This window comes from Vidua macroura, chromosome 6, assembly GCF_024509145.1.
Source record: "Vidua macroura isolate BioBank_ID:100142 chromosome 6, ASM2450914v1, whole genome shotgun sequence".
Lineage (NCBI taxonomy): Eukaryota > Metazoa > Chordata > Aves > Passeriformes > Viduidae > Vidua > Vidua macroura.
Genome location: NC_071576.1, coordinates 7,934,090 through 7,948,569, shown reverse-complemented (window position 1 = coordinate 7,948,569; position 14,480 = coordinate 7,934,090). Strand labels below are relative to the sequence as shown.

Here is a 14,480-nt window from a genome sequence, read left to right as displayed (position 1 = left end):
GCACTTGGAGGGGCAAAATATTTTATTTTTCCCAATTTCTGCATTATACATTTGACATGTATGCACACAAGCTGCTTTGTGACCAGTAATTTTAGTGGAATCAAACAGAAACTTTGGTTACTACAGTCTGGAATAAAAGGCATTATTTATTCTATGGACTGTAGTAGTTCATAAAGGCCTCAGCAGCAATCAGGACACACTGTACTAGACAGAGCAGTGGAGACCCCACCTTGAAACACCTTCCAATGTAAATACATCAGACAGACAGAATTTATTTGCTTCTCACAATAACTCAGCCCTTGACTCACCATGGACCAGGCCCAGCTCAACACAGCTGTGTCTGAACTTCCACAAATAGCCTGACTCCACAGACAGAGGCTGCTCCTTCTTCACTGGCTTGCCAAGGATCTTTCCTTCCTATCACGAGGAGAACCAGCAAGCAGCAATTCTAAAAGCTCCTTTTAAAAAAAATCTTTTTTATTTATACACCTATTGAGATAAGCAGTGATTTAAAATCAGCCACTGGACACCATCAGACACCTCTGCTGCATTTATTTCAGCTGTTAAGTTCAAGTTTGCAGATTTGCAGTTCTCTTCTAAACACACTTAGCACCTCAGTACCCCTGGAGGCATTTATAATATGGACATGTTGATTAAGTCAGTGAATAACATAACCCAGTGCATAATTAAATTGCCAGACTTGATTCTGTTTCATTCATGCTCTTAACAGTTTCACATGACAAACAGTCCACATCCAACCTACACTGATAGAACATGTACTATATGTTCTAATTAGAGCACTTTATTAAATCAAATTATTAAATCAAGACGTTGATTTTAAAAGACATTCCTCAGTGTGTCTGTGCAGGTTGCACAGGCTTTCATGTAAACTGCACAAATCATGATAAAATCACAATAAAGCACTTTCAGTCATTAGATTCCAAGAAGTGCTATCTGAGGGGTGAGTCCCATTCCTCTCATTTGGGTGGTAAGGAAATTGAGACCACAGCAAACCTCAGAGAAATCACTTGAGTTCATCACCTCATAGTCAAATTAAAAGAATTTGGCCTCTCTGGTCCCGCTCTCGAGGACAAAGTTTGATCTAATTTATCAACTATTGCCCATAAAGCAAACAAAGAAGCATGTGTTCCAGCAGAAGCCCCCACCCTTCACCCCTCCATCACCATCACTGCTGCCCAGCATTGTGATGGGAACAAACAGGAGCACATAATCTTACAGCTGCTCCATTGTCAAAGTGACACGTTAGCAGGATTTACAGACCTGTTTGCTTATGAAATAAAGGTTTGCATGTTCAGAAATGCAAAAGCCTCCTCTGTACAGGAGCCATACACCACAGAGAAAGCTGCTCCCTGAAAGCTGTGCTGAACTCAGGAACACTGTTATCTGTGACTATTAAGGTTTGCTGCTTTCTTAAAAAAAATATCAAAACCGACAATGAATACACAGTTGCCAGTATGTACAGACATGGTGAGAGGCTCCTGAGACAGCTGTGCTGAGGGCTTGGGCAGCTCCTCAAACAGTGCTGTGAGAAAGGAGAACTGGACACATTCATTTAACCTTTGCACAAAAATCAACATTTGGCTCTCCAAGGCAAATCCTGGCCCCAGTGAAGCCAGTTAGTGTTTTGCTAATAATGGAAACTGTGTGAATATTTTAATTCATAATTTACATCCAAATTTATTTAAAGAAAATATTATCTTGTGAGAAGTTGAGTTGATTGAGGCAGGCAGATTTGCAGTTTTCTGCATGCACAGCACCAGCAGAAAAGCTTTCCTTAAAATCATGGTGCTTTACTTTTTGGGTAGTTTAGGTGCTATGTTGTTGTGGAACCACATGAAGCTGAAGATGACACCCATTGTCTTCGGGAAAGTCTCATCATAAGCAAACTTCATGGATTCTCCTAAAGGTATTTCCACAACTTCAATCAGCTCTCCTTCTTCAGGCTGGCCACCTCCTCCACTGGTTCTCATCTGGTCGTTTACTTCTGCATAAAACAAAGTCTGCCTAGAACCTGTCACACCAACTCCGGACCTGGAAGAAAGCGGAGAGGAAACTCTGGTTTAGATAGAAAGAAGGCAGCAAGGAGCTAGGAATGGAAACCTGTGTCCTCCATGTGTGATACAGAAATTGATTGAGACAGAATTACTGAGACAGAAATTGATTGCAACTTTCATGCAGAAATACCAACAGTTTTGAATACAGTTCCATATAAAATAGATCCATCTTCAAATATATTCTTTGGAAATATGTGAATTTGGGAGAAAATAAAAAAAAAAGAAAGATTTTGTACTGGTGAACTGTTGTCCTACACACACTGTAGTCAAGAGTTCCTCCAGCTGACCTCAGGGAGGGCGAACTGCAGGATGACTCACAGAGATGCACAAACAACAGGAAGAAGCTCCCCAGTGTATCTGTGTGCTGTCGTGCTACATTTGTTTGCTTGTTTTTATACAAATATTTAGATTTTTTATTCTTAAGAAGATTATATCCATTCACAGCTGGAGTCCTCCACTCATGGACTGGATAGGTAAAGAAGGGAAAGGCAGTCTGAGACTCGCTCTCTATCCTTCCTGAACTTTAGCCTTGACCCAAATGGACCACTGTAAGCACGCACATGTCCAAAGTAATTCAGTCTCCCTGCTAAATTTGCTTCAGTGGATTTAGTTGAGGATATTTTAGATTATGTAGTCTTTCTTCAGCTAGACTGCTTGCTGTGTATTATACTTCTTATTTGTTAATCCTCTATTTCCTTAGGACTATTTAATTTAGGTATTATTAAATAAGGGATCAGTAGATAATCCACTCATTTAGTCCTTCCAAGAAAATATTCACATTGTAATTGCAATTTCTTCATTTCACATGATTACAAGCGACTTTTCACATTAAATCTGGATCCAAAGTTCACTGAAACTATGAATGAGGCATTAGGGCAAGATGAAAAATTAGCTTCCATACTATTACACATACAGAGGATTCTCAGATTTGTAGCAGTGTTATGATCTTAGAGTGTATATCCAGATTTACCCAACCATTAGTCAACTAAATCTTTCAGTTAATCCAGCACACATCACACCCCATAGCAGGAATTAATCATTTGTCTCTCAGTTTTCTAAGAACACTGGCAATTATTTTGTTTGGAGAATTAATAGTGACTACAGAAGTTGGTTTCTAATAGTGACTATTGAAGTTGGTTTCTTATATCAATATAAATTTTTTAAAAATACTGAATAGGGAGCGAATCAGTGAATTCTTTTCCTAAAATTACTTCTGATGCATTCTGTGACTTTGGACAAGATGTGTCACCCATCCAGGATCATTCTTATGAAAAGAAACTTGACCATCTTTGGCATTTTCAGGAACTCTGAAGGTTGATATTGGACCTCTGTCATTCTGTGCTCATCACTTTATCCCAGTGTTAGGACTGGGCTTTTTGATCCATGTTTTAAACAGCTGTAAAATTTGCAAGACAAAGAATGCAGTTTGCTGGTTGCCACAGGTTCCATGAAAAAACACAGGACTGTGTATAATATATTTAATGTCCTGTTATTTATGATGAGTATCAAGTCTGACACCTTCCTCTGGGATGCCCCACCTGGAGAATGAAAATCCTAACCTGAGTATTTCCATGTCCACTTGATGTTATATAAAGGTTATATACGAAACCAGCGAATTTATATAAGAAATACTTCTATAAGAACATTCTGGCTTGATTATTTACAGCATAATCTCCTTCTATGGCACCTGTGACCATTTCCTTATGAAATAGCTACAGCTGTGGAAATCAGTTCACTTTCCACACATCTTTTCTCTAAAGGAAAACTGATTTCCAAGGTGCTACACTGTAAGATTCAGGTTCTTGCCACCACAGCTCAAATAGCGGGATTGATTTCCATATGGTGCAATTTCTTTGCACTTATTCACATGATACTCCCTTGTTATGAACGAAATATATCAAGAGTAGCTACTACACTTAATATACTTGAAAAGATGAAAGTCTTGGACATCAAGGTCTTTCCTTTGATATGATGCCCAAAGTTATGGTATTTCTTCACATCTATTGGCATATAATTAACCACAGAAACAAACAAATATTTCTAACAATACATATTCAAAGCAGGACATACCCACAAGATCATTCTCTCTTACTTGATTACCTAACTTTCTCTTCTCTGGTGCATTTTTGCCACAAGATACTAGTTACAACATAATAAAAACTTCCAAGTGAGCTATAAATAAAATTAAAGAAAGCTGGTATTAATACTCATTACATTCTATTCTACTCTTTCCTTCCCAAATCAGCAAATCTAACATTTCTAAGCCTACCTAAGCCTACCTAGAGTCCCTTCACTATTTATATGGCGACTTTGCAGACTGTTGCAGGATGTTATTTATAAACATATTCACTGCTTTAATTTGTTGTCTAATCTCCCTCAAGGGAGTTGACAGTTACTCCCAATTTGATGATACTAAACTGGGAGGAGCTGTTGACTCCTTCAAGGGCAGAGAGGCCCTGCAGAGAGGCCTCAACGAATTAAGAGAGGGGCAATCATCAACCATATGGAGTTTAACAAGGGCAAGTGCTGGATTCTGCCTTCAACATCCTCACGAGGTACAGCAGATGGACTGACAGCCATCTCTTCACTCCTGTGGCCAGCAGCAGGACCCAAGGAAACAGCACAAAGCAGAGAGAGGAGAGGTTTAGGTTGGATATTAGAGAAAGGTTCTTCACCCAGAGGGTGTTTGGGCAGTGGAAAAGGCTCCCCCAGGGCAGTGGTCACAGCACCGAGGCTGACAGAGCTCAAGAAGCCTTTGGATAATACTCTCAGGCACAGGGTGTGACCCTTGGAATGTCCTGTGCAGAGTCAGGACCTGTACCTGATGATCCTTGTGGGTCCCTTCCAACTCAGTACATTCCATTAGTCTCTGATTCTAAAAGACTATTTCAATGGTTTCAGAAAGAAGTTGAAAGATATAGAAATATACTTTAATTCTTAAAAGAGGCAAATATCTTACTTTTTTTCACTTGATATTTTATTCTCTAAATGCTCTTGCTTACACTGCCAGTTGATCATTTTTGCATAGATCCACATGGACTGCCCTTTACTAAATTCAATATTCTTCAGTATTGCTTACTGCTGTCTTTCACGACATTTCCACACTGCTAATGTATCCTGCTTGTCCTTAGAAAATTGCACACAAATCAATGCTATTCACATTTTGTCTGTCTTAGTACCTTTGGCTTTTATAGAAATCAGAAGGTAGATTTGTTGCTTTGAAGCTTTTCAGGTAGAAGTAATAAAGCATTTTTCCATATAACCGTGCAAAACATTGTACATTTCAGTGATTTTGGGCACTGGAAGAGAGCAGAGAGGGAGAAAGTGGGTCTGACTATTGAATAGGCTACAGGAAACATTATGTTTGCAGTGTGCTTTCAGGTTTATCTGTCACTAGGAATTTTCTTTGCTTTGACACAATTACCTGCACTTTCTGAGTATGCTGCTTAAAGAATTTTGATGTGCGTTTAGTCCTATTTATACTCCTCTTTCTGCTACTGTCTTCTTCTATCCCACATATATGGCATACACTTTTCCTTTCCCCAGTATTTCCCACTACTAATAAAACACTTTTGCCATGGTCTGAAATGAGTCACCTATTAACAGATTACAGCTATATTCATTAGCTTTGCATCTGTGGAAATCACAGGGGTCAGCACACCCGAACCGTAAGTGATGAGTTTCAGCCTGGGAAAGCCACCTTCCTGATAAAGGTGCCTTCCTGGGACAAGAGAGGCTTGGCTGGGGGGAGGGTGAGCAGGTCTGAACTCAGCACCAGCCCACGGTGAGACTTTAGGCTTTGGTGTCAGTCCAGGGTTAAGCAGCATGCTGCCCAAACCCAGCAGGTCATGGCTCACACTGACCCAGACCTACTAAGCCCGGCTTGACCTCAGCTGACTGTTCCAGCTGTATTCTGATGTGTCTGCACAGGGCTTGACTTATTTGCCACTGTGGGACAAAGGCAAATGATCTACACAAAACAGAGCTCAGTTTTCTCGCCTCTTCATCCTGAGGATGGGTTTCCTCCGAGGAGCCGATGGTTTTTCCAATTAACAGCTACAGGGCTCACAAATACTCCTTGTCAAGTCATTAGGGCTTAAGCTCACAAGCCCTGTAATTTCAACAGAGAGATTTTAAACCCCAAAACTCTATTAGCACTAAACTTTCTGTGTTGCTTCAGACAGTCAGAAACCTCCATTACCTTTGACAACAGCAAGTCTAGGAATGTAAGCATGTCAAAGTAAGGATACCGAAGTCATATGGTTTTCATCACAACAGTAACTTATATATAAGTTTAACACACCAAAACAAGACTGTATGCTGCCTTCCCATATTTCATTTTGAATAAAACACTCAAATAGTGAGATTAAATCATGCTATGGCTTTTAAAGCCCTGGGCAACACACTTTTAGGCAATGCCACACCAGAGAAGGAGCTTCTGCAGAATGACTGCAAAGCACTTCTCACCTCCTGGCCAGGGGTGGGACTGGCTGGCAGCATGAGGCTGTAAGTACAGTATTTCCATCTACTTCCTCCTCAGACCAGGGGAAACACAGGAGGCAGACTGTCACTCCAATCTGTTTTTGAAACAGGGCAATAGCAGCTACCACAAAGCCTTTGTTTAACTGTTCCCTTTTATCAAATGCATGAGGAAATACACAACGCTCAAAATTGACCTCACAAAATGGGACTACTTACTTGTCCTAAGTTCATGAGCATAAAGATACAGTACATACATTTTTTATCAGAAGTGGGAAACAGTATCTTATGGCTTAAAAAAAAGGTTTAGTAGTGTCTGAAGCCAAAGTGAGATTGAGTTTGCCAACAGTCCGTGAGATTTTTCTTCACAATGAGTGTGCACACGTGTGCATGTCCACACACAAACACGCTGGTAATCAGGGCCAAAATTCAAAGCTTCTGGTTCAGATTAGCTTTGCCTTTTTCTCATGTCTGGGTGCTCGCCTATGCCAACCAATTATCTCATTCGTAAGTATCATGTTCGTAAATATTATATTTTTAATTTGAAGAAACAAGCATGTATGAGAATGTAAGCAGTATTTTATACTCTTCTCCTCTGCTGCAACATGAGGAACAAATAAATTGGTTTATCCTTGTGAAGACTTATTACTTTAGTTCAGATTTCTGATAGAAAGCAATTAAAAGCTAAATTTCTTGTAATGTGTTAATATTAAACAAATACAAAATCTATACACAATCAACATTCTTACCAACACAGAAATATGTCTCTTTTTTTTTGGTTTTAATCTTACATAGTAAATGTCCAAATTCTTGAAAGCAATATATCCTTTTCTAAGACATAAGCCATCTGGATGCAGAATTTGGGTATAGAGTGAATACATAATTCATGTTTACAAATAAATGTGAAACAAATCTCTGTTATTCATGTTTAAATCAAGATCCACTTAGGCATGCAACATGTAAACTGATGATCAGTGACATGCAGCTCCTATTGTCACTTCTTAGGACCTTTGAACAGTTCTGACATTATGAGCGGCAGGTGCAGGGAAAAAAGCACAGAAGTAATTAACATAAAATTATATTACATTATGCCATCACCCAACAGGTGTACTAGCAGGTGATCTTTCTAATTATAATGCACTCTAACATTTTCAGGGCTATTATTCCTTCTACATAAAAACCTGTGAATACAAACCATTTTTACCTCATTGCACAGAGGCTAAAAGCCATGGCACAGTAATTGGAACATACAATATTAATTCTCTGAATGCTCTTCTTGTACACTTTGGGAAAAAAATCAAATGTAGGAAGATTAAAGTAAGTACCTATTTTAATATAGTCAGTCCTTCAAACTAATCCATCTGATTTCTTTGCAGTGGGGCTGAAAACCTACAGCTCCTATTGTATCCAGGTCAGAGCCAAGAGTATTTTACAGCCTCTGGGAGAAAATGAAGATGTAATGAAAGGAAAAAGAAGCTGAACTAGAAGCTCTTGTACAACTTTACCCTGATGCTCTGAGGTGTTATTGAAGTCCAATTAATTTTATAAATATTCTTCAGGACAACTAACATTTTCAAGAACTAAAAGAAAATACTTGGCAATAGCAACAATAACATCAACAAGAACAATAACAACAATGACAACTTATTTCCCTGCCCCTGTCTTGTAAGGAAACACGTCTCAAGGCAGATAGTTGGAACTACTTCAACCTAAGAAATTAACTCACAGCTGAATTTCAGCACATGGGATTCAATCAGAAAACTGCTGGGATACCATGACAGAAAGAAAAATTGTTATATCTGGTATATGAGTAAGTCCAAAGTAAGACATTAACTTAAAAAAATTTTCCATTTGTGGAAAAAAACCCAAACATTAAGGGAAGCTCACAGATTTCTTTTAGAGCTTTTAAACATGTTGAATTTAACTGCAACCTTCAAACTTCATGAACCCTAAGTTTGTAATTATACTACAATTGGATTATCTTCATTTTGTTATTTGATTATTGAACCAGGTAATTCCTTTATACCCCTCACATCAATCACCTATGCTATTTTTGACTGATGCCATACATAAAACTGACAAGAACTCAAGACACCAGCAGCCACCAAAACTTCCTGGAAGTCTCCAAAAGTGAATTAGCTGCTGCCATAATTTAAACCAACCTTTTTGCAATACCAAAATGAAGTTACTAAATGCCAAGCACAAACGTAGAAATTTGTGGAGTGATGAAACTAAACTCACCACATTGTCTGCAAATAATGCAGATTCTTTTCAGAATGATCTCTCCTCTGTCTACACAGCAACATGAACCATCTGCATTTTAATTCACCTCCTGTCTGGCATTTTTCTATAATAGGAACAGATATTTCTGATTTTTGAAGTGTGATTCCTCTGTCCTCCTCCAGTCAAGTTCCTCTAAACATGTTTGTATTTCTTGTTATCTGCCCGCAACCCAGCCTTCTTCACTCACCCACACCATACTGTCCTCCTGCTGCTGGAACAATTTGTTCCAAATTATTCAAATGGTGCAAATTCCCCAACTCCTGGCTTCTTTCCTGATTCCTCATTGACTCCACAGCTCCTCTGTGGATCATTCAAGGTAATTAAATGTGAGATCTGCTTAATTCACTGTATGACTTCTATGTGATGAGTATTAAGTCACTGGAGTTTCGACAGAGCTTAATAAGGGGTCCAGTGGGTTACCTGCATGTGTATGAATTACCTGTGGCAGTACTGGGGTCACACTTTCCAGGTTAGCTGAGAAGCAATTAAAAAAAAGTCCCCCAAAACCACTGCTACAGGCCCTGATAATAAATAAGGAAAATCCCTGCTATCTTCAGATTACCTCTAACCTATACAGTTATAGAACAGAGAACAGAGCAGAGTTAAATACAGTCTAAATACTTTCCTCATTTCCTTACAGAGAATTCTTCTCTACTACAGTGAATGTACTTTCCCCAGGTCCATTTAGTTCTCAGCCTATGATTTTCTCTGCATTCATCTCTTCCTCTTTTTCCACTCCAGGTTTTCATATTCAATTTTTCCCCATAGTCTAAGTTCTCCCTGTGGATTGTCCATGCTCCATCTTTCTTAATCCATTAGGCATGGAAATGTACTGACCTCCCTAGCCAAAACCATTTCTCCCTTTACATTTGATGTGTCTTTGGCTCTTCATGCCCTTCTGTCAGGTCTAACTTAAATCCTGCTTTTATTTCAGTCAGGCACTTTCCTTCTGATGACCATGATTCCAGCAAGGGGTGTCATTAGGAATACAACTCCCTGCTTTCAGATCAAAAGCTCTGATGACACAGAATATGGACAGGAGCTGAATGACAATGCAGAATCATGGAATATTCTGAGTTGGAAGGGACCCACAAGGATTATCAGGTTCAAATCCTAGTTTTGAGACAGGGGAGGCATTGTGGAAGATAAATTACATCAGTAATGTAATGCCTCTGCAAAAAAGGCAAACAACAAACTGCAGTGTATAAAGAATGATCTGTGAGACTAGGGGAGATAATGCTTCCACTCTATCCAGGAAAGCCCCCACTAAAGCACTGTGCTTCACTTTGGGCACTAAATTTTTAAGAAATATGCAGACCAGATGGAGAGAAGGCAGAGGACAGCAGAAGGAATGATCAGATATCTAGAAAATATGATCTGAAAATAAAGACTTAATCAACTAAAATAGTTTTGCACAGGCAAAAATAAAATAAAGGGAACATGCTTTAACAAGGAGGTGGAAGGAGCAGAAGTACTTCAAGTCCACTGGGGACAGAGTAGTAAGTGTCAGTGTTGAAGTAAAGAAAGGGAAATTTAGGCAAGACATGAAGGAAAAGTTGCTTGTAGTGCAGACAGATAAGACACTTCAGACAGAATGCCAAAACCCTCCAAGAGAGGCCACGGAATGATCAGATTTGAGAGAAAGCACAGATGCACATTTGTCACAACTGGTGCCAATCCAGCTGAGGCTGATCTTTGGAAGAGGAGCCATCTAGAGAGAGCCCCCCAAAACTCTGACCTGAGGCACTGGATCAATAAATAATGCAGAGCAGCTATTACACAGATTGCTGGGATGGGAGATAAGAGTAGAAGTGCAGGATGCATTGCAACTGTAATGGCATGCATATGCATTAATGCAATGCTTTATGCCTGTGCTTTGTATTGACAGTCACAGCATGAAACAGCAGCATAAACCACTTGGAAAAACCTGCTACACTTAGAAAAAGCCCAGGAATTCTTATATGTACTGTAGTCATTACAGAAAAAATGTCCTTAGGAGACCATAAATGAACAGATTACTTCCTGTCTTTGCATCAAATCCTTAAGGATCAGAAAGATATGTCAATCCTTGGCTGGAGGAAAACAGGACACTCCTAATAGGAGTACCAAAATATATGGAATAAAATCCTAATAATAGAGCATGGGAAAGCACACAAAAAAAAAACCTGTGAAATATCATCTTTGAGGCGTCAACCTTTCATACTAATTTAAAAATGTAAAAATTATACAGGCCCTTCTGACTTCAGCATGGATCTCCATGGGCAGAAAGCTGTGTCCACATGGACAATGGAGGATTACGAGCTCTTTGCAAAGGTCTCAACAAAGAATACCCCAATTGTATACACCCTTCACAAGTCAGTGCAATTAAAAAAAAAATGCAACTGAATGAACAACCACCTGTAACATACAAAGACATTTATCAACATCAAAACACAGAGAGTTTTACGTAGATATAAATCATTAATATTGAGTCAAACTTCTGCACTAAATCTACAACCTTCTACAGGAATTGTATTGTACTTTTCCTCTTTTGCATTTGTATGCACACACATACGTACACATACATATGTATATATCTGCATGCAGCAGCCTGTCAGTGTCACCCAACCTATGAAATTCTATAGACAGCTTTTGCTCATAAATCTGGAAGACACTTTTTCTTTCAGCAGAACAAACCCTTAATCTGATTTCAATGAGTTGTAAAAGACAGCTCCTGTGATTCACCCCCTCCCCTCTACAGAAGCACTGCTTGTTAATCCAGCAGGAAATAACATTTGCCAGGATTGACAGCTGTGGATTTGTATTCAATTCCCAAATTAAAAACCAATGACAGTGCCTAGTTCAATGGAGATGTCAAGTAAAATAAAGAAAGTAAAAAACCTGCTGCTTTCTCTGTAAAATACAAACATACATACATTTTGGATAACAATACTAAAAGCAGTGAATGAGATAGAATAGGATTAAAGCTGTGTGCAAAGTTTCTCTTGAGGGTTTTTTTTCACCAACAACCCACACTTTGTATTTTTCCACTTACATATTAATTTTTCCCTTTACTCCTAATGAATGTTTTAAATCATGTTAAAAACTATTTCAATAACTATTTATAACCCTGCAAAAGTACAATGTAATAATTTTGACAGTCAAATCCACAAAATCTTCATATATAACAGTAAATACTGTCCAATTCAAAGAAGCTTTAATTACAGACCAAATATTATGAAGAGATCTAATGCCACAGGTTCTCATGCTTCTGCAAAATCATGTTTAATCAGAGAGCATCTTGAGCAGTTTCTACTGTTAATCTGAATAATAAGAATCAGAGATGGAGAACACCCAGGATAGTAAAGATGGGCTGTTTTCTAGTGCTGTACCAAACTCTGAAGAGCCCAATGCAACTTTTTCCTGTTCTAACAGTCTTTGGAATAAATCACAATAGTATGACTCTTCCTGGGAATTCAATCCCATAATTATCATATTGATTGTATATTTCTAATTCCTTACATTTCTGTAAATACTCCTCTCACTTGCTAAAAATTACACCTTTCTTGTGCCTTCAGATGTCCATGTTCCTCCAACACTCTGTTTAGACAAGGCAAGAGGGAACATTCAGGCCACTTCAGCAATCTGTGAAACAACAAAATGCTAAGTGTTGTAACTTGCTGCTCTTTACCTGTAAGAAGTGATCCTCCTGAGGTCTGCAATGGAAACACGATAGCCACACTCTTCCAAGACTTCCTCACAGGCAATTTCTTCTAATGAAAGGCCTGGCTTGTCCACAATGCCAGCACAGAGTTCGTAGGTCACTCCAACCACAGCAGGTAAGGGATTCTCCAGGGAAGTGAAGCTCTGCTTGTCCTGATTCTCAAAGACTTGAGGATGATGCCTTTCTATTTCACACATGTAAACAGCTTAAAAAAAAAACCCAAAAGACAAAAGAAAAGGAAACAAAGGGCAGTATATTAGTCTCTTCATATTAAATATAAAAAAGGGTGGTAGACAAATTTCGCCTGGAAATTAACAACCATGAGAGTACTTGAGAGTAACAAGGAATTCAGCTGTGTTATCTGTTAAAATAATGACACACCAAACTGGAATTTTAAAGAACAAAGGTTCTCTTGCCATGTCTGTAAAATTATTCTTTAAACTCTTATTTGTACTTACATCATCTGAAATTAAGTCATGCCCACCTTAAAATAAATAAGAATTGAAAAAGGAAGCTAGTTCATCCAAGAAATCTAAGTGCCAGAAGCACCATACAGCTCCCATTGGTTGGGCAATGCAGATATTGGGATTTAATTTAAACTATGCAGTTATCTTGCAGGAAAGTTGGGTTGCACATAAAGTACCATGTGCACAATGATGAGTCTTTCAGCCTGTCAACTCAGCTGTTATTTAGAAAGGGTATGAAAAGCATGTATGTTTTTTGAAAAAAAAAAAAACCTCTTTTGAACATAGAGTTCCTTGCACAGATTCCTGTGTGGAGTCTGAAAAAGACTTCTTGAACTAATCTACAAACAGCTGCCATTGTAATGCACCCCTAAAGAAAGTGCAAATGTCAGATTTTAGTCCTTATTTAAGCAAAACCTCTCACTGATGTCAAAAGAAATTTTGCCTGAGTGAGAACTGCAGGACTGGATGTCAACACACAAAGAATCCCTACTGACAGACAACTTCAGATCATTGTAACTTTAATATACAGGCATAATTCCACTTGTTTTTTCCTTGAAATGTCCTTATGTCTATCCCCTTGCTTTTCATGAAAGGTTTCCAAGAGAGTGTTATAAACCACCCTGAATAAAACTGTTTTAAACTTTGAACCTATTTTTATTCCATTAAAATATTTTACATACATACTTCACATACACGTACCATGGTTTTCTGATTCGTTTCTCTTTTATTTCCCATTCTAAATCTTGCAGAATGGATAAATAACAACTCAGGTTTAATAGGCAACTTTTTGTACTTCCAGATACTGTAGCTTGGTATTTCTTAAAAAAAGCTCTCTGGAGAAATGCTGTTGCATAACAGTGAAGTACCACAGTGTCTCCTTAAGCACTTGGTCTCTGAGGCAGAGTCTACACCCCAGCAATTTGTGCTTGGGCTCTTTCTGCAGTGCTCATTTTGACACCTCAGAAGTGTAGAATAGCAAGATCTGCACTTGAAAGGGAGATGTCCAATATCCAAAATCTAATCTTTCTCCAGAAGTTAAAACTTTCAAAGATGCTAGTCTTAGGTATATCCAGGTCTTTGAGATTCAAACAGGTACGGATCGGAGTTTCCATTTCTTACTTGAAAGACGTGAGTTAGAGCTCTTTTTTTTTTTTTTAAGCACAGCATGAAGCCAGAAAAAAAATATTCCCTGCCAGCTCTAGGGGACAGCTCCTTGAAGGGTGTCTATTGTCATTATTCCAAAAACTTCTAAAAGCTAGGAAAATTATCATAAATGACAACCACATCCAAGATTTCTCTGAGAGAAGCCAAATCCTCTGAAAGTTTTATTTCTTTTTTAGTACTGACAAACCCATATAAGATAATTAAAAAAGGAACAACACATGCATCCCATTAAAGGCTTTGGACATTAAACCAGGATGCAGGTAAGAGTGTGGGATACAGACATATGAAGCTGTGACTTAAAACTGTTAA

General features: G+C 38.5%; 1 protein-coding gene across 3 annotated transcripts in view; it reads right to left on the bottom strand.

Moving 5' to 3' along the window:
- Window positions 1-527: 527 nt before the first annotated feature.
- NUDT14 (nudix hydrolase 14) overlaps window positions 528-14,480 on the bottom strand; it is a 58,502-nt gene continuing 44,549 nt past the window's right edge. For all 3 annotated transcript variants that reach the window (XM_053981186.1, XM_053981187.1, XM_053981188.1), the window contains 2 exons: window positions 12,508-12,745; window positions 528-2,052 (listed from right to left, as the gene is read on the bottom strand). In XM_053981186.1, coding sequence (XP_053837161.1) covers window positions 1,812-2,052; window positions 12,508-12,745 — 479 coding nt within the window. In that variant the 3' untranslated portion in view covers window positions 528-1,811. The remainder of the gene's footprint in view (window positions 2,053-12,507; window positions 12,746-14,480) is intronic.